The following is a 22847-nucleotide window of genomic DNA, read 5'->3' on the forward strand; positions in this document are numbered from 1 at the left end:
AATTCCATCTAGCAAGTAAATTAACAACACTCATTAACATTACCCGACGAAGCGCAAACACCCAGAAAACAAAAAGATAATAGGATTATCACAAAAGAATCCGTCCCCAAACTGAAATCCACACAGTAAATACAGTACTTTTCAAATCGTTTGAACACCAAATACTTTTCTAAGGAAATTTGCATCATACCTACCATTACCATTCAACATCTACCTCATGCAATTGGGGCCTTAAGCTAGCATTGGGACTTTTACTAAGGCTCACTTAAGTCCAATTGGCAATAATGTAAGTGGCCCACAATTATAAAAATATTTGGATTATTTTTATTCATTAATGGTCATATACATAGAGTGAAAATTTTAGGAAATCTAAACTGTTGAGAGCAATAGTCAAAATACTCGACAACAAATATTTTAGGGTGCCTGCAAAAGTGACATTTATAGAATACAAACAACAAAAACTAAAACTAGAAAACAAGGAGGAAGAAGGTAAAAATGACATCATTTAGGGTGCCTGCAATACTCGACAACAATATTCTCCAAGGGCCCAAATAGGAAAAATGTTTCGGTATGCAGCATAGCTGATCATACAATTTTTGTTGAAAACTCCCATGATCTCCTGTATGACAAAATGCATAAATTATTAACACATACATATAAGGTATTGATAAATAACTTTCTTGAGCAGTTGCTGGTGAAATAAGTTGTTTTTAAAAGATTCTTATGCTGTGTGGTCTAAAATACATGAGCAGACAAGCCAAAGATTTACAATATTTATCTTTTCTAGTCTATAAGAACCTAGATATCTAAAGAAATTAATGGTCTAGAGAACCTATAACCTCCATATCATTCATTTAACCACCTCTAGTAAAAATATCAACAACAAAGTGTCAATACCAAAACTTTGGGGTCAGCTATCCCTAGTAAAAATATGCTAAGAATATTTCTATGTTTTACATGTTTTTATCTTGGTGTGATTTATTTCTTAGTCAAATTTATGTAATAGGATACTGCATTTTTAAAGCCATAGAAATGGACTGTTGGTCTGTTCCTGCCTTTCCTCAGAACATAATACAACTGCACATTCAGGAAATATTTCGCTTTGATAGGAAAGAAAAATAGAGAAACAATGCCTAGGTTTACCTCTTGTGGAAAATCTCCATTCTCCATTTGAGAATTTATTAATAACCTTGCTGCACGATGCAATGGTGTTGAATCTCTCTCAGCCTTTCAGAAGAGAGAAAAAAAAAAAAAAAAATCAATTATTAATATCAAGACTAGAAAAATTATACAGCAGGTGATATAAATTTCTGTTGGGAAGAAAAAAGTATACAACCAGCTTGATCACTTTTTGCCTGTCCTTATTTTCTGGTTTTTATTACTATTTTTTTTTTTTTTAAATGAAACTGGGAATGCGATCAACCAAAACTGATAGTTACTTCAATTTTCAAATTATGAGAAATATGGTGATGAATGTGTTTTTCATGCAAGACACGATTGGTGAAATTAACACAAATATTACCTGTGTGTATCAAAGTATTAATTATATAATGTATGGATTTTTAAACATTACTGTTCAAAAATCCCATTAGTTTTCACAAAAGTGAATTTCCACTCTCAGAACCAATTTTCTCTGTGGCCAAATGTCATTGAGTGCAGGAAATGTATGGAATTGATATTTCATTACCAATATGATGTTGAAACTTTTCCTTTATGACTCTTAAGTAGGCAAGCATGATAATTCTCTAGTTTTAATAACCTTACTGTGAGGAACTTTAGACAGATGGGAAGATGAATTCATATTATCAACCAAATGCTAAAATGAATTTGATAGGTTGATTTGCACCAAAGGCAAAAAAAAGAAGGGAGAGGGGGGAGTTTCCAAATGATTCTTCACCAAATGTACCTGACCAGCATCGATGAGGGCTAACATAGCCCATCCGGTATTGACAATATGTGGCCTATTGTCCTCGAGATTGGTATACACCTGTTCAAGAAAAGATTAAGATGGCCTGCATATGGGAGTTACAGAAGAATATAAGAATTAAATATAGTACCAACCTTGTTCTGACATGATAGGTAACTTTCTCCCCAACCACCTGAAGCAAGCTCTTTGGACAACAGATAATTGCATGCTTTTCGGATGCTAGAGCAATTCTTATATGTCCTTCCAGCAGCTACCAACCCCTTTATCCCAAACCACCCACCATAGGTGAAGCAGACTCCCCAGGATCCATACCTATTTAATTATTTCAGATTAATTGGGTGCAAGTAATTTCATAACTGTTCAAAGTTCAAACAATTCCAAGATATACAAGTGACTAATTAGGTTAAGCTCGGGCACTGATACAAAATTAAAGTGGGAGAGAAATTAGTGACTGATAATAACGAAGACATTCAAGCAAATATGCAGAATATAAATAGAAAAGTAATGTGAAAGCAAACCAGGAGCCATCTGAAGCTTGTATTTTTTCAATGAACTCTGCAGCTTTAGCAATACAATTTTCTATTTCTTCCCTCCTATGCTCAGGATATAATTTCTTGAATAATGTCAGTGCTTGAATTGCTGCTGACGTACACTCAACATATCTACATAATCACTTCATTTAACATCATATTAGAATTTTTCAATGAAAGTAAATAGAATTACAAAATGAAGTGTGATGAAATCTTACGGATAATCAATCACAATATCACCAAAGGTTTCAGCAGGATTGATTAACTGAAAATTGATGGAGACAACAGACATTGCAAATATAATCTCAGCATCTTTCCAATAAACTTGCAGCATAGGATAAAATGAACTATACAGCCAATTACAAGATAAGAACATGGAGTTTAGGATTACATAACTCGACCACTGGTGCAAAGCCACCACTTAAAAGCAAGAATGGCATAGTAAAGTATCTTCATTTCACACATCATCCCCTTATCCCCCATTCAAACCCGAAGAAAGGCAAAGAAGAGGGAAAAACACATGAATATGGATTACAAAGAGCTAGATTTTATTTTCTAGTGAATTTCCAACTTACTGCCCTATAAAAATGCGTGTGACTCAACCATAATTTCAAGGGTTAGAAACACCTGCCGTGTGTGGATAAATTACTAACTGATATGATTTCTTTACCACATTCCCTATATCTAAAAAGAGCTCATCAAATCATAATTAAATACAACCATAAAATCATTAGAAATTGATATGGAGTTGCCAATGAGCTCTAGCTCAAAAGGCACCTCCTTCCCCGTAAGAAAGGGCAAAGGGTAAGGCCATAGTTTCAAAACACACTTAAGTGCACATGCAAACTTAACAATCAAAAAAGAAACTTATATAGAGTTAATCATCACATTGATCCTAAATTTCCCAGGTCAAAACACCATTGCTCTATATCAACTTCCTAAAATCCTTCTTTTTTAGATTGATAAGTCTACACAAACACCCAGTGAGTTTTAAACCTACGTTGTTGCCCTCCACCATTTCTTATGGGGGGATATGGTATCATTAGAGCGCTCATTGACCCCAATTCCCTACAATCCCTAATCAATGTCATATAATTCTCAATCAACGTAGTAAAGTATAGACTCGCAAAACACACCCACACACACATCTATATAGGAAGTCATCTGGGCAATCAGTGATTACCAACCAGAGCTAACATAGGAGCCATGAGCTGAGTCCCATGACATGTAAGACGGTCTTTTACTCTGGAAACAAGTATCATTGGTAGACTGTTAGGATGCCAGTATCTCATCTCAGTGAAAATTCAGCTTTTTTAAAGTTTGTGAATCAAGGTTATTTTTCTGAACTAAAAATCCCTAATGAATTTTAGCCATCTCAATTCAAGGGGTTTCCATACAATGAAATTCAAGGTGGAATAGCTTCTAAAGTGTCATTCCAAACACTGATGGTTTTCCTCCAATGGATTAGTATGAATCACAATATTGGTGCAGCCAGAAGTCACAAAAGATTCTAGGGCTGAGTTATATAATATATGTCTAAGAACATAAACGAGGAAAAACAATTCACAAGTAATTTATAATTTTTTTCTAAGTGAAGGCTAAGCCTGAACATTCATTGTATTTGAGTTCAAATATCACTGGGAGAACAGGTCCAGCTTAGTCATGAAGCTCTTAATAAGGGGGTACTTGGCAATAATTCAAACTTTCAAGACATAGCAAATTCATGGTAAGAAGAATTATTTAAAACAAAAGGTAAAAGTAAAAGAAAGAAGCCTTAAGAAGTTATAATAGTTACCTCCAACCACTGGTAGGATCTAGTTAATTCATAAGTTGCAAAGCCACCATCAGTATTCTGCAGTGATCTAAGAACATCCATTAGAATGTTTATAACTCACCAGCTACTGAATTGCAAAACTAATCTGCTAACAATACCAGAGACAAGCAAACTAAACAAAAAAAAAATATCACAACAAAATGGAAGAACAATAAAGTCAGGTGCACATATCATGCAGAAATGTTCATATACAGAACTCTTTCTTTTAAGAATTACATAAAACTTCAAAGCTTCAAAGTGCCACATTCTATTCTATGTTTACTTCACAACTTCAGATGTATGATTCTGGAAAGAGTAATAAAACATTAAAAACAAAAACAAAAAAACAAAAAACAAAAACAAAAACAAAAAAACACCCAACATGCTTATAACCAAATTTAATACTCTGCATATCATCTAATCCAATCAACCAAGACTCTTTAAGGCATTCATGACGTTAAGATATGTGTAAGAAAAACTATAGAGTAGACAAACTACATCCTTTGTTGGAGGAATTTCTTTTCCTCTTCCACTATTATCTTCTGAAGATATCTATCCGAATAAAAAAGAACCAGAGGTGTGAGAATTGTGAACTTCAGAGTAATGTCTACATTTTTCAGAGAAAATCAGACAATAAACGTTCAGGTTAATATTTTCGTCATTTGTGAATCAATGATAAATCCTTGGATGTTCAGAGTTCAGTACTGCCAACACCTACATTCTTTAAATACTTAAATATTTAAGCAAGCCCAAGCTGAAGGCACAATTAGTTGCCATCAGTGAGGGAAATGTACATATAATAAATTACTCTAGTTAAGCCAATTACAAGAATCATGAGTAAACTATTATGTCTTTTTTCAATCTGTTAACATTTTTTTTAAAACTTGCTATGTCAGATTCCAACTTTGAGCTTCTAAAAATGCAACATATCTAACAATTACCTGTAAGGAAAGGAGAACATTTACAGCATCATATAACCGCTTCACATCTAACGACTTCCCAACTGTTTCTGATGGGAATGTTGATAGTAATAAAACAGCCTGCACAAAGAACTAGATATCAGAAATTTTTTCCATTATATAGTATGGAACTGTTTGTTCTAACTTTACCTTCAATCCTTCTGCAGTGCAATCAGAAATAGGCCATCCATGATCTGCAGTTGAGAATGGCCAAGCACCTTTTGAAATGTGACGATACCAAAAGTTTAGATCTCCAGGACAATCTTCTAAGACCTTCAAAGCAAACCACAATTGGTCAAGAAAATATGAAAAGAATAATTTTAAGATATAATAATAAAAAAATTCTGCAAAGGAGAACCTGCGAATCCTTTATGTAGTCATGTGCTTTTCTTAAAGTTACTCCATATTCTTCAGCAATGTTAGTTGATATAATCGCTTGAATAGCAAAAGAAGTATCCCATGATTGACTCCCATTATAACCCTACATCAAAATTAATACAAACACACAATGTACAATTCTCAATATTTGAGGTAGTGAAACATAATCATGGGCTCTATATACTTCATTGAACAATTAAAAAAATACTAAGGGCTTCCCCCCACAGAGAGGAGGGGGATGAGGGGGGGGGGGGGGGGAATACTGAGAGAGAGAGAGAAATGCTTGTTAAGTCAGTTAAAAACTGTTTAACAGTAAATGTCTGAACCTGCATTTTCATGCCATCTTCAGCAATCCACAAATAATCAAAGATTCTTGGAAGATGTAATTTGAATGCCTCTGAGTTTGGATCCTCCACCCAGCAACAAAGCATATTCAACACCTGCATCATCCACAAAATACAAGGCCAATAGCTCAATGGAACTACCAACAAGTACAGTGAGTGCCTTTGAGTGAAGGTGTAGAGCTAAAGAAGCTAATTAATCTAACTCTTCAATTGATATTATGTTTGAATGACTATCAACCATTTTTCCTCATAGCTTCAAATTAAAATTTTCCAGTGTCAAACTTTGCTCTCTAGTTCTCTCTCACATCTTTAAAAAAATTACCTTATTGACAGGCCCTATGCATATATACCGAGTATTTTCATCTTCATAGTGGATATGCTGCATTACAGTTTGTAGAGCCTTCTCCCTCAATCTTTTTGCAGGCCAACGCATAAAAACAGGTTCATAGGCATAGTATAGAGATCCCCAGAGGATATCCTGAACCAGTGGATGGGGGTAGTATAGATCTTCCTAACAATATTTGTAAAGCAACCCATGTAAGCATCAACAGCGACAGTGAAACATGACAGAAGTTGCATATTAAATCTTATTTTGAATCAGATGTTCTATTGCATATTAACGTATCTATGAACTCAAATTAGCTCATTGTCTAATTCAGTTGTTTTTTTAGACCAATGCAGAGAGTATGTTAGTAAAACTTAAGAGCAATAGTCATATAGTTAAGCTTACATTCACATAGCCCCAAAAAATAAGTTAGCTTATATACAATAGACAACAAACCTAAGATATGATTTTATTTTTTTTAATTAAAAATAAAAATAAAACCTTGATGGTGTTGGAAAGTGCTAAAAAGCTAGCAAATTGTAGTAAGCAATAATGATACTCTGGGCACCATAGGGTTTTGATACATATCTGTAATTGATGTGACATTTTATGAACTCCACATTTTTTGATACTACGGATAATGGTTTTGAATAGGAAATCATGATACAATTTGGGTTTGGGACAGAAATGGGTTTGAAGTTGACCCTCTGGGAGCCTGACCAAACTCTGCAGTATTGATTAATATCTTATTACAATTCTAAATCTTGACACAATCATTATTACTTATACAATATCAATTAATCTGATACAGCAGCTATTTTGAAGTATCTTTGAAACCTAGTATTTGAATTATTTTTCTGTGCAACAGCAAGAGCTTGAAAAGAGAATAAAAAATATTATAGTGTGGAAGGGTAAAATTTAAATGTAGAAAACTTAAAGGAGAAGAAAAGGTATAATTTTTACCTACCTTCGCACAAAGATTGCGAGCCTCATTCCAATCTATCTCATGATAGGGAACCATATAAAGCTCCTTTCTCAAAGATCGGATTGTGGACGTGATAGGACCGACAAATCTTTTCCCATATAAATAAGACATGGGCAAATACACCATTCGGCAATGACACCACATCCTTCCTATTAACAGAAAACATGGAAATTCAAAACCAAGAAACTGATGAAAAAGCCATTCTACTGCAATTAGCAACCCACTCAGTTGACACTCATGAATCAAAGTTCTTCCTCACAAATTTTAACAGAGAATATGCAGATTGAACAAATTTTAAGTGATATATAACATTTTCCCAATGTTTTCTAAACCATGTTAGTAAGATTTTTAAACCGTAAGCAATACATGATACTTTTTCCTTGACAAAACTGAACATACATTGTGTTAATGGTATAAGAAAGAGCAGTCAAATAGAGACCTGGATGACAAGGAAGAAGGTAAGGGAAGAGCCATATTTCTGGCGGCAGCGGATTATTCCCAGACCATTCATACACACCAAGTACCTGAAACCAGAGAAAATCAACCACAAGTCAGTTAATATTTTCAAGGTATTAACTTCTTTGTCAATATGTTACAAAAAATAACACTGAGTTCATACTGAAAGCCACATTTTCCCCCATGAAGTGATTGCAGTGGCACCACCATGATCCAAGATCCATTTCCGTGCTTGTTCCATTGCCTCTAATCCATCCTCAGCTCCTTCACCAAGCAATCTCAAAGTAACATAATTTAGTGCAGTACCAAACATGGTGCTTGGGCCCTCAATATGTAGACCCCAACCCCCATCTTTATTCTGCAATTAGAAGAGTCACCATTTCAAGTTCTTTTTTTCATCAACAATATTAATACTACCACACCCAAAGTAATTAGAAGTTTAGAACAAAGCTCTATTGAGTTTAATTCATAACGCTTTCATCAATCATATAAGCAATTTACCAAAGTATGAGGAATAAAATCATTAAAAAGGTTTCCGCAAAATTGAAGACAAAAAAAAAAAAAAATTTATTAGTAAGGCAGTTATCCCTTTATTAACAGTGTGACTAAAAGTGAAATTCAATGTGGAAAAGGAGCATTATATATAAAACTTTCTATGTTGCGAGAAAATATTCTTGCCTGATGATTGTACAGATATCTGCAGATCTCGTGTATATGTTCGTTTGATAAGACGGTATTGAGTGCTCCAGTAATTGAAAGAGTAATCACCTATTGCATTTTATAAGAAGGATCACACTTCAGGTCAGCTCAAGATAACTTTAGAGGAAAAATTCGAGAAGTGAAAGAACTTCATTTTTCTTCAGTGGTTTTTTTCCCCCCATTCCCTGCTAAGCCTTACAAGACCTCTTCCAGTTCATTTTGCGAATCAAACAAATTTTCAAATCAAATATGCTAATCTTATAACATGAAACTGTGTGCTTTCAAATTCAACCACAATACATAGATTAGTCCACTTTTACTACACAAAATTATGGGATTGCCTTCTTTTTCCCCGCTCTTATGGAAAAAATTCTGTTTCGTAGGTTTCATCCTTACCAAACCAGGAATTAGAAACATGGGACCCCCATAATCCCCTGGCCAGTGACCATCATGTGCCTGAATTGTTGAGTAGAAATTGATGGCCCTTTGTAATGTGATTGTTACCGCCTCCTTTGTGAGTTCTTCTGTATCTTGTACTTTGATTTGTGGTATAGTAGAAAAAGATGGATTCTCCTTTGCAAACTAAATTTGAGAGGAAAAAGTAAAGCAACATACTGTGAATCAATTAGTACAGAAAGAAAAATAGAAAAAACCAAGTCAATTACAAATTTCAATATGTTCCCAGCAAAAAGTAATTGCCTAAGAATAATATGGCCTCAATTTAATTCACAATATATACATTAAGACAAACATACCCAGTGCATCTAAATTCTGATTTAAAAAAAATGTAAAATTGCATATTCTTTCTTAAGCATTAGTTTCCAGAAAATTGATAAATGCCACTAACAAAAAATTTAAATACTAGAAATCATTTCATACACAGTCTACATTTTCTTTTCTTGATGATTACAGACCCACTTAATATATCATAGAATCAACAAAGATTTATAATTGTTATCAAACAGAAGATGTTCCATGAGCTCAGAAGAAGAATATGATCCCACCTCAATTCTCAATTTCTCAGTATATACGCATATACAAACACACCCAACCCATCTAAATCTGAATTGAAATTTAAAAGTATATACAACCATTAGCTTCAATTAATGTGGGAATCATAAATTACTCTATGACCAAATTTCTGGATTAAAGGCAGGGTGCCAATTGTCATACCGTAGAATTCAGTACCAGGCTCCACTAGGAACTTGGGATGAGGCCTGAATAAGTCTCTTGAGTTTTAGAATTTTCCACCACCCCCATGAACAATCTTAAGGGATCTTAAAACACCAGAGACTTTGGCCCTTAAGTTGATACAATTTTATCCAAGGAGGTAAGGGACTTAGACAAGGTTATCTCTTATGTGAAAACCCAGGAAGCAGTGGCCTTTAAATTTCATCCAAAATGTGAAAACCCCACTTCACAACTGGTGGTTAGAATATGATAATCATAGACACCACATCATGATCTCGATTTAATTGCCAACACATACATAAATACAAACACACTCCAATTCATCCAAATCTAACAGAAAACTAAAGCTTCATATAACTATTAGATTCAATGAAATTGAGAAATGCCACAAACAAAAATGTTAACCAACAAAAAAAAAAAGTGAAAGCCCCACTCTTTTCTTGGTAATCACAGACCCCATATGATGATCTCAAAATACAAAAACACCCCAATTCATCCAAATCCTAACAGAAAAACCGAAACTTCATATAACCATTAGATTCAACAAAATTGAGAAATGCCACTAACAAATAAGCCAACAAACAAAAGTGAAAGCAACCCATTTCGCCATCTTCACCATAGAACTAAAACAAGTAAGAAAGAAAGAAAAATTGAACAGATTTAGGATAGTGGGTACATGGGACCAGACCTGAATGCGCATGAGAAGGTCAGAGCTGTGGCGTTTCTCGAACCGCCGATCGGAGAAGCCACGTCGAGCATCTTCTATCTGCTGAAGCTCTTCTGGGGTGCCTAGTTCTGGGTGGAACTCCCAAACTTGACGTCCCAAGTGACCGTTCAAAGTTCTCAGCCACGTTTCACTGCCAGTACTGCCACCACTTTCATCATCATTGTTACGTTCTTCTCTCACTGTCTCTGCACCGGTCTTGAGCTTCCACATTCCACAGTTGCTTTGAATTTGCTTAGCTTTTCAGTGGATCAAATGAGATGACTTTGAGAGAGAGAGAGAGAGAGAGAAAGAAGACGATGGAGATCGTAGAGTGGACACTAGACAGGACAGCCTATTTTCCCTCGCTTCTTACACTTCAGTTGCACGCGAAACGATATAAAATGTTATCATAAATAGTAATAGATTATTATTGGCTGTTTATATAACTTATTATTTTTATGAAAAGATTATATTATCTTTTTATAAAAATATTATAGATTTATTATATACGGAGAGATTTCAAATTACGTGCGAAAGTTATATACATAGTTGTCCTTTCCTTTTTTCCTAAGAAAAAATAATTTTTCTTTTTTATTCTGTCCTTTCTCCGACAAATATACACGTGGTTCATTATTTTATGATTTGTTTTTGGAATTCGTAAAGTATTTCTTTTTCAAATAAATCTGGTGAATACAAATAGATATATTTAAAGGACATATCTTACTTATACTATTTAAATATTATTGATATATAGTTATTTTTATATTTTGTTAATTCTTTAAAAAAAATTTATAAGAATATTATTAGGTAGAAAATGTAAATTGCTCATATATTTTTTTTTTAATTAATTTTTTATTTTTTATATTGTTTTTTCTTTTTTTACGATTCATTGAATCTAAACTTTTTAGATTTTGTACTCAATAACTTACTTTGATGAATATTTATGATATGATCCCACATTTAACTCTAAAATTAATAAATAAAAATCTCTAAAAATAAATAATTTAAGACACATACGCGCAAATTTGGACTTCAATTATAGAATCTAATTAAATTTTCTCTAAACTTTGTCTATTAATATATACTAGTGTGTAACCTTGTGCATATGCACTGATATATTTAAAAAAATCACAATTACATGTATATAATTTAGAATCTAATTAGATCTAGACTCTTCTATTTTTGCATTCAATAATTTACTTGCCACAAAAATTAAAAAATTAAATGAAACACATGCGCAAAATTGAACTCCAATTATAATTCAATTTAGAATCTAATTGAATTTAGGCTCTTTAATTTTTGCACCAAATAATTCACTTGAAACAAAAATTTAAAAATTAGATAAGACACGTGGTGCAAAATTAGACTCTAGTTTAGAATTTAATTGGATTTTCTCTTAGTTTTGACTATTAATTAATATATATATATATATATATATATATATATATATATGACTTATAAACTTGAATTGTTTTTAGTTATACAAAAAAAGAGGCTCATAAATATAAAAATCATTCAAAAAATATATTTTTTATGATTTACTTATATTGGACTCCTCTTTTTTACACTAATAAATTAACTCATTTAACACAAAAATTTAAAAACTTAGATTAAATGGAACACATGGCACAAAATTAAACTCTAATTAAAATCCAATTTTTACATTGAATTAACTTACTTGACACAAAAATTTAAAAACTTAGATTAGATGGGACACATGGCGTAAAATTAGACTCTAATTTAATTCCAATTGGAAATCTAATTGGATTTTCTCCCAACTTTACCTATTATTATTATTATTATTATTATTATTATATAACTCATACCAATGCATGGATGCATTTAAAATTAAACACAATTTTCATTATAAAAATATAAATAATTAGCCAAATTATTTTATATAAAAAAGTAAACGTAATTAGTCACATATTAAAATTCTTACTTAAATTTAATACTACTTGTGATCATTTTTTTTTCTAACTTTTAATAAGATAGAACGAGTAATGATTTTTATTGAGTGTATGCGATTTTTTTTTTAATAATTCATTAATATTATATTCTTAGTATTTTGCACTTATTAACTCATTTGGCACAAAGATTAAAAAAAAATTAAGTAGACGCATATAACACAAACTTAAATTGATAATTATAGTGTGGTTCTCACATAAATTTAGACACATGAAGCAAAATTGAATTCTAACTTCTAATTCTAATTAAACTTTCTCTAAATTTTTCTTATTAATATATATATATATATATATAGATATAGATTTACACCAAAAACATATTATTATCTTCTCTTGATAATAAACAACAATTATCATGAAATGGACATTATAAAGTGAAATTCTATTATATTTAAAAAATGAAATGCACATGGAAAATATATATATATATATATAATATTTACAAAAAAAAATTCTTAAAAAATAATTTAAGTGGGGTGGATCATGCTACAACACCCAAATTCTAAAATTTCAAACTTCTAATTTTTGGTATCAAATAGTAACAAACTATCAAAGTATCATACCAAAGTCCAAAGACATAATCTGATAATCATAAGTAATTTGTATATAAAGAAGAAAAAAAAAAAAAAAGAGTCAAATTCTGAATCACGCAATTGTCACAGTTTTCTACAATTTTTTGTTTGGGGATTTTTTTTTTTCGAGCCTTATCTATATATATATATAAAACCGAAGCTTTAGAAGCTCCCACAATTTTCCACGTCAGCATAATATTAAAATAATAATAATAATAATAATAATAATAAAATTTTTTAAAAACCCACACCCGATGCTCTGCCTTCTCCATGTTGTACCTTTTCTTTCACCAAAACTCTTTCATGAAGAAAATCAAACCCGATACCCAAAAATGCGATTCTCCTTCTTTTCTTTGAATTTACTTTCTTTATTGTGTTTCTTTTTTTTCCTAATATTTTTTTTCTATTTGAATCTTTTTTCCCTGACCTTTGTCTGGTGAATTTCCTATAAATCTCTACTAATTTTAAGTTTTAACGAAATCCTTTTTCACAAATCAGAGGCATGTGTTATTTCCTCCTTAACTATTTGAAGAAATGCCTAAACCAAATTTGAAAGAGATTTTACCTTTGCATGTCAATTCCCAATTTTTAGGAATACCAATTATGGAGCAAAGCAGATGAGGAAGGCTATTTTTCAATCAATGATATACGTCTTAACACAATTGCAGGTATTGTTTTATCAAATTTTATTGTTTCTCTTTCTCCTAATCTCCTAATAAGTTATGCATTAAACTATGAACTTTGATAGTTTTAGTGATGTGTAATGCAGCATCGAAATTGATTCAGAGATTTAATTGATTTTTAAAAATTACGGGTCCTGTTTTATTCAAGTCCAATTTCTTTGTCATATTTGTTCCCTTTAAGAACAAAGAATGGTTTTGGGAACTATTAATAGATCTTATATATCAGAACCTATATGCTCCTCATATTGATACTAATTAATTCATCTAAGAACACATACTTTGTACCTTACAGATGTCAATTGAATTAATATATATGGTTTTATGTCTATGGAAGCTTCAGAATGGCTTTTCCGATTAGTTTACTACTGTATTAATGGAACAAAATGAGGGCATTCTTGTGCTTCATTTTGAAACAACTGAGATAATATATTTAACTTTTTCCAGTATAATTAAAGCAACATCTAAAGGAAGTTTCTGAAAAAAAGCTAAATGTAAATCAAGGAAGCACATGAGAAATGCTAAGTTCTTAGCACCTAAACCATGTAAGTTCCTTAGAAACTATAATTTCAAGTACTTAGAAGTGATCAATAAAAACTAAACAAGGTTATGACAGTAAAGAGAAAAAGAGAAGCAAAGTTACTTGAAGTTTAAAACTACTGTGATAGTTCTGAGTGATCAGTGAGATAATATTGGTTGTGGAAGTGGAAGTAGAAGTCAAGTTTGAGAGGAAGTGAAATGCGAGAATGGTGTTGAAGGTGGTTCACCTTTATTGGCTTGAGAGCTCTCACAAGAAATCCTGCATTTTTTTTTCTTTTGTGTTTATACTATAAAAAAAATATATATATTATTGCATAAATTAATGTGGCCATTCTACAATGCTCTATGAGAGTCCACCGCTTACCATTAGTCCAATTTTCTAGGCTCCTCTAATTGCACCAAGAGAGGCCATTTTCAGCCAAACATCTGTCCCTTCCAAATTTATGGTTCAAAACTTTGGTAGACCAGACAACCGGAAATTATACCTTTTAAATCAATTGTTGTGTTGTAATGCTTAAACAAATTATTTGACCCATGGAAATTATGACTATTTATGTTTTCTAAGTTGGTGTTTAGCTTTGCTTGAAGCTTCAAGAAAAGTTAATTTCAGAGATCTCTTAAGACAAGGCTTGCATCTAGAAGGTATAATTTTTCCTTTTCCTTCCAGTGGGATCTAAACATATTTATTTATATTAGTTTTGTTTACAAGTTTATGCTTTAAGGTAGAAGAAAGTGATGCACATTCTAGAATGTTAATTTCACGTTCAAAACTTTGGTAGGCAAGAGGACTAGAAACTCTTTTATAATATTTTGTCTACAATATTTTAGATCCTTATTTTGTCTATAATATTTCAGATCCTTAGTAATCAACAAAGTGGCATAAGATAATGGGGTGGCAGATTTTTTATTGATATGAAAAAAAGTAAAGAGAAATTGTCATAGCAAGTCTTAATGACAACTTATGTTTGTTTATTAAAAAGTGTTTTTTCTTTCTTTCAAGAGACAGACTGAACTTTGGTGAGATACAGTTTTATTTAATTAAATTCCTAGAATCATTGTTCTCTGTCAGTTTTTTTTACGAAGTTTGTCTACAAAACTTTCTACAAGTAAATTAATAGAGAGATTGAAAAATTGAATTGGAACTTAAGCAAATTTATCTGTCATTCCCATATTTGATAAAATAGTGGATTAGGAGCCTCATTAAAAACCTGAAAGGATTAACAAATACTCATAATACAATTGTAGGATAGTTTATGTACCTTAAATTTGGTTCTCTACAATCCATTTGTTTCTTTAATTGGCTACTGATCTTACGTTATGAGATTTTGAAATTTTTGATACTAGGATTTGTTTTAGGTTTCAATTTTAAGTAAAAGTTGAGTCTAATCTTGTATGATTAATTTTCTTTACTTTTAGATGAATTGCATGAGGTTGATTAATAATCTTTCTCTAATTGTATGTCTTAAATAATTATATATATGATCAAAGTGTATTCTTAATTGGTATTGTGAGTAGTACTTTTTGCTTCCAATATGTTTCCCGTGTTTTCTTTATTTCAAAATTTCTTTCTTTTTTGGTTTTCAAGAAACATAGGTCTCTTCTCACAAAAGCCTACAACAGGAAGTCTTCCCTGTACAGATTCTAATATGTACTTCCCTTTTCTTTTTAAATTTTCTTTTTGGAATTTTTTTGCTCAATTAATCCAATTTTTAACTCTCTTAACACATTATTATTCTCAACTTTATTCCCATCATCTACAGGGTTTATGGTTTGAATTTGTTGTTGATTCAAAAATGCAAATTGTTTGATGAATTACATTAGTTTTTTGTTCTTTTTCCACAATTTGATTTTGTACAATGTCCCTTTTTCAGGTTTAATAAGTGGACATATATACTCAATGCTTACTCAAATTTGCGTATAAAAAAGGTATAATATACTCTCTTCTATTTTTGCATTGTCTCTTCAAGACCATGGGTTCTCCCAATGGCTACTCTATTTTTTGAAATTAAAATAAAAAAACAGAAAAATAAATTACATAATTATGAAAATAATTAAAGAAAAGAAGCTATTGAAGATCAATATTAAACTCAAGTTCTCACTTGAAGTGAAGCTACAACCTACATTTAGAGTTCAAAATGCTTTATTGTGCACAAAGGCCTTAAGAATTGGATTTGTTAGGACTAAGGAGGGGTTAATTAAAATATGATGATATGACCTTCTTGGCTAATTAGCATTAGCAAGAGGACTATTTTCTTCATATTCAGGTTGTAGCTTATCATGTAAAATTATGCATGATGGTCCCTTCTTAGGCTCACACCATGAAATTTCTATCCAAAAAACTGTATGTTTTAGTTTTACCTAAGAATGATATGACATTCTTTTTCATTTCCATCAAATTTGATAATAGTTTTCCCTCTCATCATATCTTGAATCTCTAGGAGAATATATCTCTTTCCAATTTACAATAGATTATAACATGTAGGATTTAGAGAATGTATAACAACTCCTTTATTGCAGCTTATGAATTTTAAGGAGAAAGATGGCTTTTCATTTTGATTGGTGATGAACTGGACTAATTATACCACTCACCAGTGGCATGGAATCTTTGAGGTTAGTTTTTACTTAGGAATATTTATTATTTTTATTCTCTTTTCAACAAAAAGGAATATCACATTGTTGTTTCCCCTTTTTTGATTGAGAGAGTTTAGCTTAAGGATGTCTAACTTTTATTCTTTTGATAGTTAAGGTGAAAAGGGTTGCATTGGTGAGCTTCTTTTGTATTTCTCTTGCCTTTCGAAGGGCACGAGACTGAGGATGTATACTTTTATAATGCTTGGCCTACATGAGATGGAGTTTCTACTAATGAACAATTAGATGCTTGCAGTGCACACAAGATTGAGATAGGGCTGATGAATAACATTATATGTAATAACATTATAACCTTAGTTCACCAAGTTCAAGGTCCTTAATGTTTTTCTTTTAATATGTTATTTATTTATTTATTTATTTAAATGGATGTAGTTTATATAAAGATATGTAAAGCATTCTTGTGTTTGCATGTTGTGCTCCCTTTCTACTGTTTACTAATTGCACCATATATGCCCTTTCAAATGATACTCCTAAAGGTGATTTTTTAAGCAACATTGATGGTGACAAGAACAAGGAATAAACAACCAAGATTTTGCAAATAGACTGAATAATAGAAAGGATTATGTTAAAAAAAGTGATAGAGACTGTTCAGAGACCTTAAATTTCATGAAAAAAAGGATGCAATTGATAATAGACATAGGATGCCAACCAATTGTTTGAGGTTGTTAACTAAAGGTACAAATAAGTTATACAAAGTTAGATGTTGTTTTAACTTTGTACTTGGGTAGAACAAAGCAATCAAATTTCTCATATTGGTATAGTGTTTTTAGAGATTTGAACTTCTATAAATACTCATGTATTATTTAACATTCTTAAAAATAAATAAATAACACTATTTTAGAACTTAGTTATTAATTTTCCCGTGCATCGCACGGGTTAGCGACTAGTTTAAGATTAAAATCATCATTTAATTCTATGAATTAAAGTTCCCAAAGCCACAAGAGAATCCACGGCCTCTCTTCTAAATAGAGAGAAAATGGCATTGGACACTTTCCCAATACATTAACTGTGTCAAATTTCTACTTACCCAAACATGGTAGCCACAAAAACTTTCTATAAAAAAAATAAAAATAAAAATAAAAAATAAAAACCCTCACTTCTAAGTTCTAACGTCTCACAAAATAACCCCAAAGGCCAATACCAATTAAAAGCCCAAGTAAGCTCCTAGTCCAAGGCCTAGCTACATACCCAAAGTTCAAACCCATTTAAAAATTAAAATACCCAAACCTAAACTCACATTACATTAAGCCCAATATTAAAAACCCATATTGAAGTCCATAGTAACCACACCAATGCTAACTGTTTATTTTATCTTTTTCTTTCTTTTCTTTTTTTAAGAAAATAATTTTAATGAACACCATCGAAAGGTTTTTGGAGTTTACATAGTTTTAATTTGACAGAATATCTTTCATTTATCTTTATTTCTCAGAACCGTTAATTGGAAAAAAAAAAGTATAAAAAATAAAATTGTCAATCATTAATTGATGTAATTTGTCAATCATTAAAGAAAAATAATGTTACCACTTCATCAATTATCATAGCACATGCAAAACTAATTATTTTAGGGTAAACAAGTCTACACTCTACAGTCACTTTGCTGGTTGGGATTAAAATACATATCAAATTATCAACCTCAACAAATATTAATTATTGAAGCACAAACCTAATCACACTGTAAGTGTTTTGAAAAGCACACCAAATCTTACTCACATACCGACACACCGTACAAACCATACATCACATAGATGATATATCTCCCAAAGAAATTTATTCTGAGTCTGAGGCTTACACAGCAACACCTGGTGCGAAAACAAAATGATTAAGATGGCGATATCAAACTGGACAGAAATTAAAACAAAAATATAAAAAAATAAAAACAAAAAACAAAAACGAACTAAAGAAAATGATATGTTTGAGGAAGGATAATACTTTTTTAAGATATTGGAATGAAAGATAAATTTAGTGTAGAACTTATTTTAAACAAATAAAAAATAGAAAAAAAAATAACCTTCTTGCTTAATGAATAGTCAATATTGAAAGAATAAAATTCTATAAAATATAAAAGAATGACAATATTTGTTGCACTAGCACGATCTTTTATTTTATTTTATTTATTTTTTCTTTTTGAGCAAGCATGATCTTTTGTGAAACAGTAAGTCTTATGACACAAACACTTTCACAACTTTTGCTACAATGGTTAGGAACTTAGGGTGATCTGTTGTGATTTTTTTTTTTTTTTTTTTTATAATTTAATAATTTTGGGAGGGGATTTGATTTTGAATCAATAGTTTTCATGTATAGTTTTTCTCATAAGATACTCTGTGGAACATGTATTGAATGCTTTGAGAAGATAATCATTTTTTCTTATAAGTCGTCTTCTATGGTTTTTCAAATAGTAAAAGGCACACAGCTTTCATTAACTATGACTTTTCTTTATCAAATGAAAAAAAGTTGGAGCACATTGTATAATAATTATTTGTAAATTCCCCAAATTATTTCTTTTAGATCGTAAAATTTTCTTCTTATGTTAAAAAAAAAAAAAATCATTTATATTTTTTCAAGTAAAAAATTTTATGCTATGGAAGGTTATGGTTTTTTTTTTTTTTTTTTTTTTTCCTCATTAAAATTAGGGGCAAAACTACCCTATGAGGTTTTCTTTTTTCTTTTCTTTTTTTGGGTGGGGGTCTAAAATAAATGATAACATACTAAGAACAACAGAACAACTCATTCTCAAAAAAAAAAAAAAAAAAAAAAAAAAAAAAAAAACCTAACTTTAGTGACCAATGACAGCCTTTTTATGTAGAAATTCAATGGTAGCCCTCAAAGATATGAAAACTAGATATGGGCACAAACAATGACAGCCTTTTATATAAAGAAAATATTATTACCAATTAGCTTTGAAGTTGCCTCTGCAATCTGGCCGTATTCACTACTCCATTAACATATAGCTTATCTTTGAAATTGTTCATGAACTTGAAATGAGATCGCCATGACTTGTTTAGTAGTAATGTGCCAAAAACTCCCCAAAAACCGACGACAAATCCAATGGTTGCACTAACATAAAACCCTAGGGTTATAAACCCATCTTCCTCGCCTTGCATTCTAGTATCTCCACTGCTTCTATTCACTGCTGGATTTTGAGGTGTTTCTTCACCCAAACAATTCTTTGGAAGTGGGAATCCACAAAGATTTGGGTTCCCTTCATATGCAGAGGCATTAAAGGTACTGAGTTGAGTGCCTGTTGGGATTCTGCCTGACAAATTATTGTTTCTCAAGTTCAAGAAATTTAGACGATCAATAAGAGAAAGGGTTGAAGGAATTTCACCGCACAGCTTGTTGTCAGATAAATCCAAGACTTCTAGTGAGTGTAACAGACCAATATCTGAAGTGATTTTTCCAGTCAACAAGTTATTTGAGAGATTCAAAGAAATCAATCCATCAAGCATCCCAATTTCTTCTGGAATTACCCCATTTAATTTATTGCTCGAGAGATCTATGCTCTTAACCAGTACAAGATTATTTCTATACTCGTACTCTCGTCCTTTCCACATCCAAATTGTGTGGTCAACATAGCTTAAAGAGAGTATTTCATAAGAATGGTTAATGGCTACACTTGGATTCTTTTTATCCATCAAGGAAATAAGATTGTTGAGACATTTTGGTATACTTCCTGTGATTTTGTTCGAAGCAAGGTCCAAAATTTGAAGATGTGTTAGATGACATAGATGAGGAGGCATTCTTCCGTAGAAGTGATTGGATCTAAGGATAAGGTCAACTAAATTTGGATGGCTTCTCCCTAACCACATTGGTATTAGTCCTGACAAGCTATTGTTTCGAAGATCAAGAAATATCAACTTTGGGCAATTTTTCAAGGATGAAGGTAGTTCCCCACTAAAATTATTATTGCCTAAATCTAGTGTTTCAATCTCAATAAGAGAGCCCACTGAGCTTGGGATTTTCCCATGAAAATTATTGTTTTCAAGCTTAAGAATTTTAAGTCCTTCAAAATGCATCCAACAATCAGGAAGCTCTCCTGATAATCGGTTATTGGAAAGATCTAGAAATCTTAAACTATTATTACTGGCAGCACATAAGGAGAAGGCTAGCTTTGAAAGCATATTTTTGGAAAGATCCAAATGCACACCTCTAAATACGAATGATGGTATTTCGCCTTCAAGTTCATTTGAACTCAAGTCAATGACAGAGCCAAAGGATGACTCCAATGACAAATTTGGAATATGGCCACTAATTTGGTTGTCAGACAAATTCATATAGAATTTTTGATTTGGGAAGATCCAATATGAATTGGATAGAGCATCTGAAATTCCAGAATTAGCTAAATCAAGCCAATAGTAATTTTTTTGAGTTTGAAGCCATTTTGGGAAATGAGGGAGTTGACAAGTATTCATATATAGCTGGTCTAACTGAAAAGGTGGAACCCAATTAGAGCTGAAGTTGAAAATCAATGAGGTTCTATATATTTGAAAAACCTTCAATTTTATGAGTTTTAAGAAGTGGGCTTCAGAAATAACACCTTCGAATGGATTACCACCAATGTATAATATCTCTAGATTAAATTGTTTTCCCAAACTTTCAGGTATTGTCCCACTTAATTGATTTTCAGAAAGCAATAATACTCTCAATGATGGAAATGTTGTGAGATCAGGAAATGATCCCATAATGTGATTGTTATCTAAATACAATCCCTCTATTGAGTGGCTTGCACACCCAGTCAAGTTATGAACAAATTCTAGAAGCTGTCCACTGAGATTGTTGTGTGATAGAGACAATGTATTTAGATTACACAGGCCACCAATGCCTTTTGGTATCCCACCTTCAAACTCATTATCATCGAGAATAAGAACCTCAAGAGAGTTTATTTTGCTGAAAGCATCAGGAATTAAACCTTGAAATTGGTTATCAGAGAGATCAAGGATGTCAAGAGAAGTAGAAGAATTAACATGGGGAATAGGAAAAATATTTGGAAGACTACAGGCATGCAAGACTAGGACTGTCAAATAAGGTAGTTGATTCACTACGTGGAGCCAATGATTAACTTTGCTCAGGTTAACAGAACTCATGCTAAGGAAACTTAAAGAAGAAAGTGGACGGAGCCACTCTAAGTTTTCAGGTTCATTAAAATTATTCCAGGCAAGATCAAGATATTGCAAGCTAGAAAGGTTCTCAAGCTGAAAAGGAATATTTCTTCCAAAATTAGCATGATAAAAGTCAAGGTGTCTTAAGTTTGAGAGAGAAGCAATGGATTTTGGGATTTGGGTATGATTAAAATCATTGTAACTCACATCCAAAAAAGTCAAATATTGCAGCTCACTCAAGAAAGGACTTAGTTTACCTCTCAAAGGTTCCACATCTGAGATACTAAGATTGAGCTGGATTACGTGGCTTGTTTGGTTGCTACAGTTGACCCCTCTCCATTTGCAACAATCTTCTCTCCCCACTTTAGTACTCCAGGAAGAAAGATGGCCATAATCATCAATAAGGTCTTCTTTAATCTTGATAAGTGCTTGTCTCTCATGCTCTTTGCAGCCGAGGTTAGCATCTTCCACACCCCAATAATTTCCAAGGGCTGGTTTCATGCACAACAAAAAGAGAAAAAAAGTGAGGAGAAGTTGGAGGGAACTTCCACCCATGATTAGGATGAGCGTAGAAGATCAAGAATGTGATTAAGATAATAAGAGCACCAACACATAAAAGGTGCAATGTTATGAGTATCTTACAACCCCCGAGCCACAATTATTTATACACGCATTATGTAGAAATTATTATTATCAAATAATAAATAAATAAAAAGAAAGAAGTCAGAAGTTGTTGGAAATTGCTTTTGATTGATTAGACAGCATTGCCAATAATAATTATAGTATCATACACTTTCACACACATATTGCTATAACTATCTTACATAATAAACTATAAATAATGGAGAAAAAAAATGGTGGATCCATAAGATGTGATAGACAATCGATCACACTCTGTCACATAAGACAATTGTGGCAAAGTGTATATTATTCGTAATATTATTGATATATTTAGCAAAAAATTTGGATAGTCTCATGAAATTATAAATGCATTCCACGTTGTAATTATAGTGACAGCCCATAAGAAACC

At 31.8% G+C, this 22847-nt stretch overlaps 2 protein-coding genes and 1 long non-coding RNA gene across 8 annotated transcripts; 1 reads left to right on the forward strand and 2 right to left on the reverse strand.

The window, feature by feature from the left end:
- Window positions 1-344: 344 nt before the first annotated feature.
- LOC115991778 (cycloartenol synthase-like) lies at window positions 345-10667 on the reverse strand. Of its 5 annotated transcripts, none has more exons than XM_031115688.1 (18): window positions 10296-10663; window positions 8813-8998; window positions 8396-8485; window positions 7881-8075; window positions 7701-7785; window positions 7240-7410; window positions 6274-6458; window positions 5934-6047; window positions 5588-5710; window positions 5380-5502; window positions 5212-5310; window positions 4253-4309; window positions 2676-2722; window positions 2446-2589; window positions 2062-2239; window positions 1907-1987; window positions 1144-1227; window positions 404-619 (listed from the first exon to the last, which is right to left on the reverse strand). In XM_031115688.1, exons 1-18 carry the CDS (start codon window positions 10542-10544, stop codon window positions 506-508), a joined length of 2325 nt encoding a protein of 774 aa, XP_030971548.1. In that variant the 5' UTR covers window positions 10545-10663; the 3' UTR covers window positions 404-505. The 5 variants fall into 5 exon arrangements, with proteins under 5 accessions (XP_030971549.1, XP_030971548.1, XP_030971547.1 ...); XM_031115687.1 differs by having other exon boundaries at window positions 408-619; window positions 6274-6462; window positions 7244-7410; window positions 10296-10662; XM_031115689.1 differs by lacking the exon at window positions 1907-1987 and having other exon boundaries at window positions 345-619; window positions 6274-6462; window positions 7244-7410; window positions 10296-10665.
- A 3715-nt stretch (window positions 10668-14382) lies between these two features.
- LOC115988553 lies at window positions 14383-17027 on the forward strand. 2 transcript variants are annotated; one of them, XR_004091570.1, is made up of 4 exons: window positions 14383-14714; window positions 15944-15998; window positions 16590-16682; window positions 16814-17027. It is a non-coding gene; the product is annotated as an uncharacterized LOC115988553 (long non-coding RNA). The 2 variants fall into 2 exon arrangements; XR_004091571.1 differs by lacking the exon at window positions 15944-15998.
- A 1448-nt stretch (window positions 17028-18475) lies between these two features.
- LOC115989080 (receptor-like protein EIX1) lies at window positions 18476-22437 on the reverse strand. The gene is made up of 2 exons (XM_031112747.1): window positions 22075-22437; window positions 18476-18520 (listed from the first exon to the last, which is right to left on the reverse strand). Exons 1-2 carry the CDS (start codon window positions 22370-22372, stop codon window positions 18507-18509), a joined length of 312 nt encoding a protein of 103 aa, XP_030968607.1. The 5' UTR covers window positions 22373-22437; the 3' UTR covers window positions 18476-18506.
- Window positions 22438-22847: the final 410 nt, after the last annotated feature.

Source organism: Quercus lobata, chromosome 5 (assembly GCF_001633185.2).
Source record: "Quercus lobata isolate SW786 chromosome 5, ValleyOak3.0 Primary Assembly, whole genome shotgun sequence".
NCBI lineage: Eukaryota > Viridiplantae > Streptophyta > Magnoliopsida > Fagales > Fagaceae > Quercus > Quercus lobata.

Excerpts from the sequence above, each read along its gene's own strand:
- LOC115991778 (XM_031115688.1), bottom strand. The coding sequence starts at position 10,544 with ATGTGGAAGCTCAAGACCGGTGCAGAGACAGTGAGAGAAGAACGTAAC. Across the intron at positions 6,459-7,239 it reads CAATCTTTGTGCGAAGGTAG|ATCTATACTACCCCCATCCA; the intron begins GTAAAAATTATA and ends ATTGTTAGGAAG. Across the intron at positions 620-1,143 it reads ATGGAGATTTTCCACAAGAG|GAGATCATGGGAGTTTTCAA; the intron begins GTAAACCTAGGC and ends TTTGTCATACAG.
- LOC115989080 (XM_031112747.1), bottom strand. The coding sequence starts at position 22,372 with ATGGGTGGAAGTTCCCTCCAACTTCTCCTCACTTTTTTTCTCTTTTTG.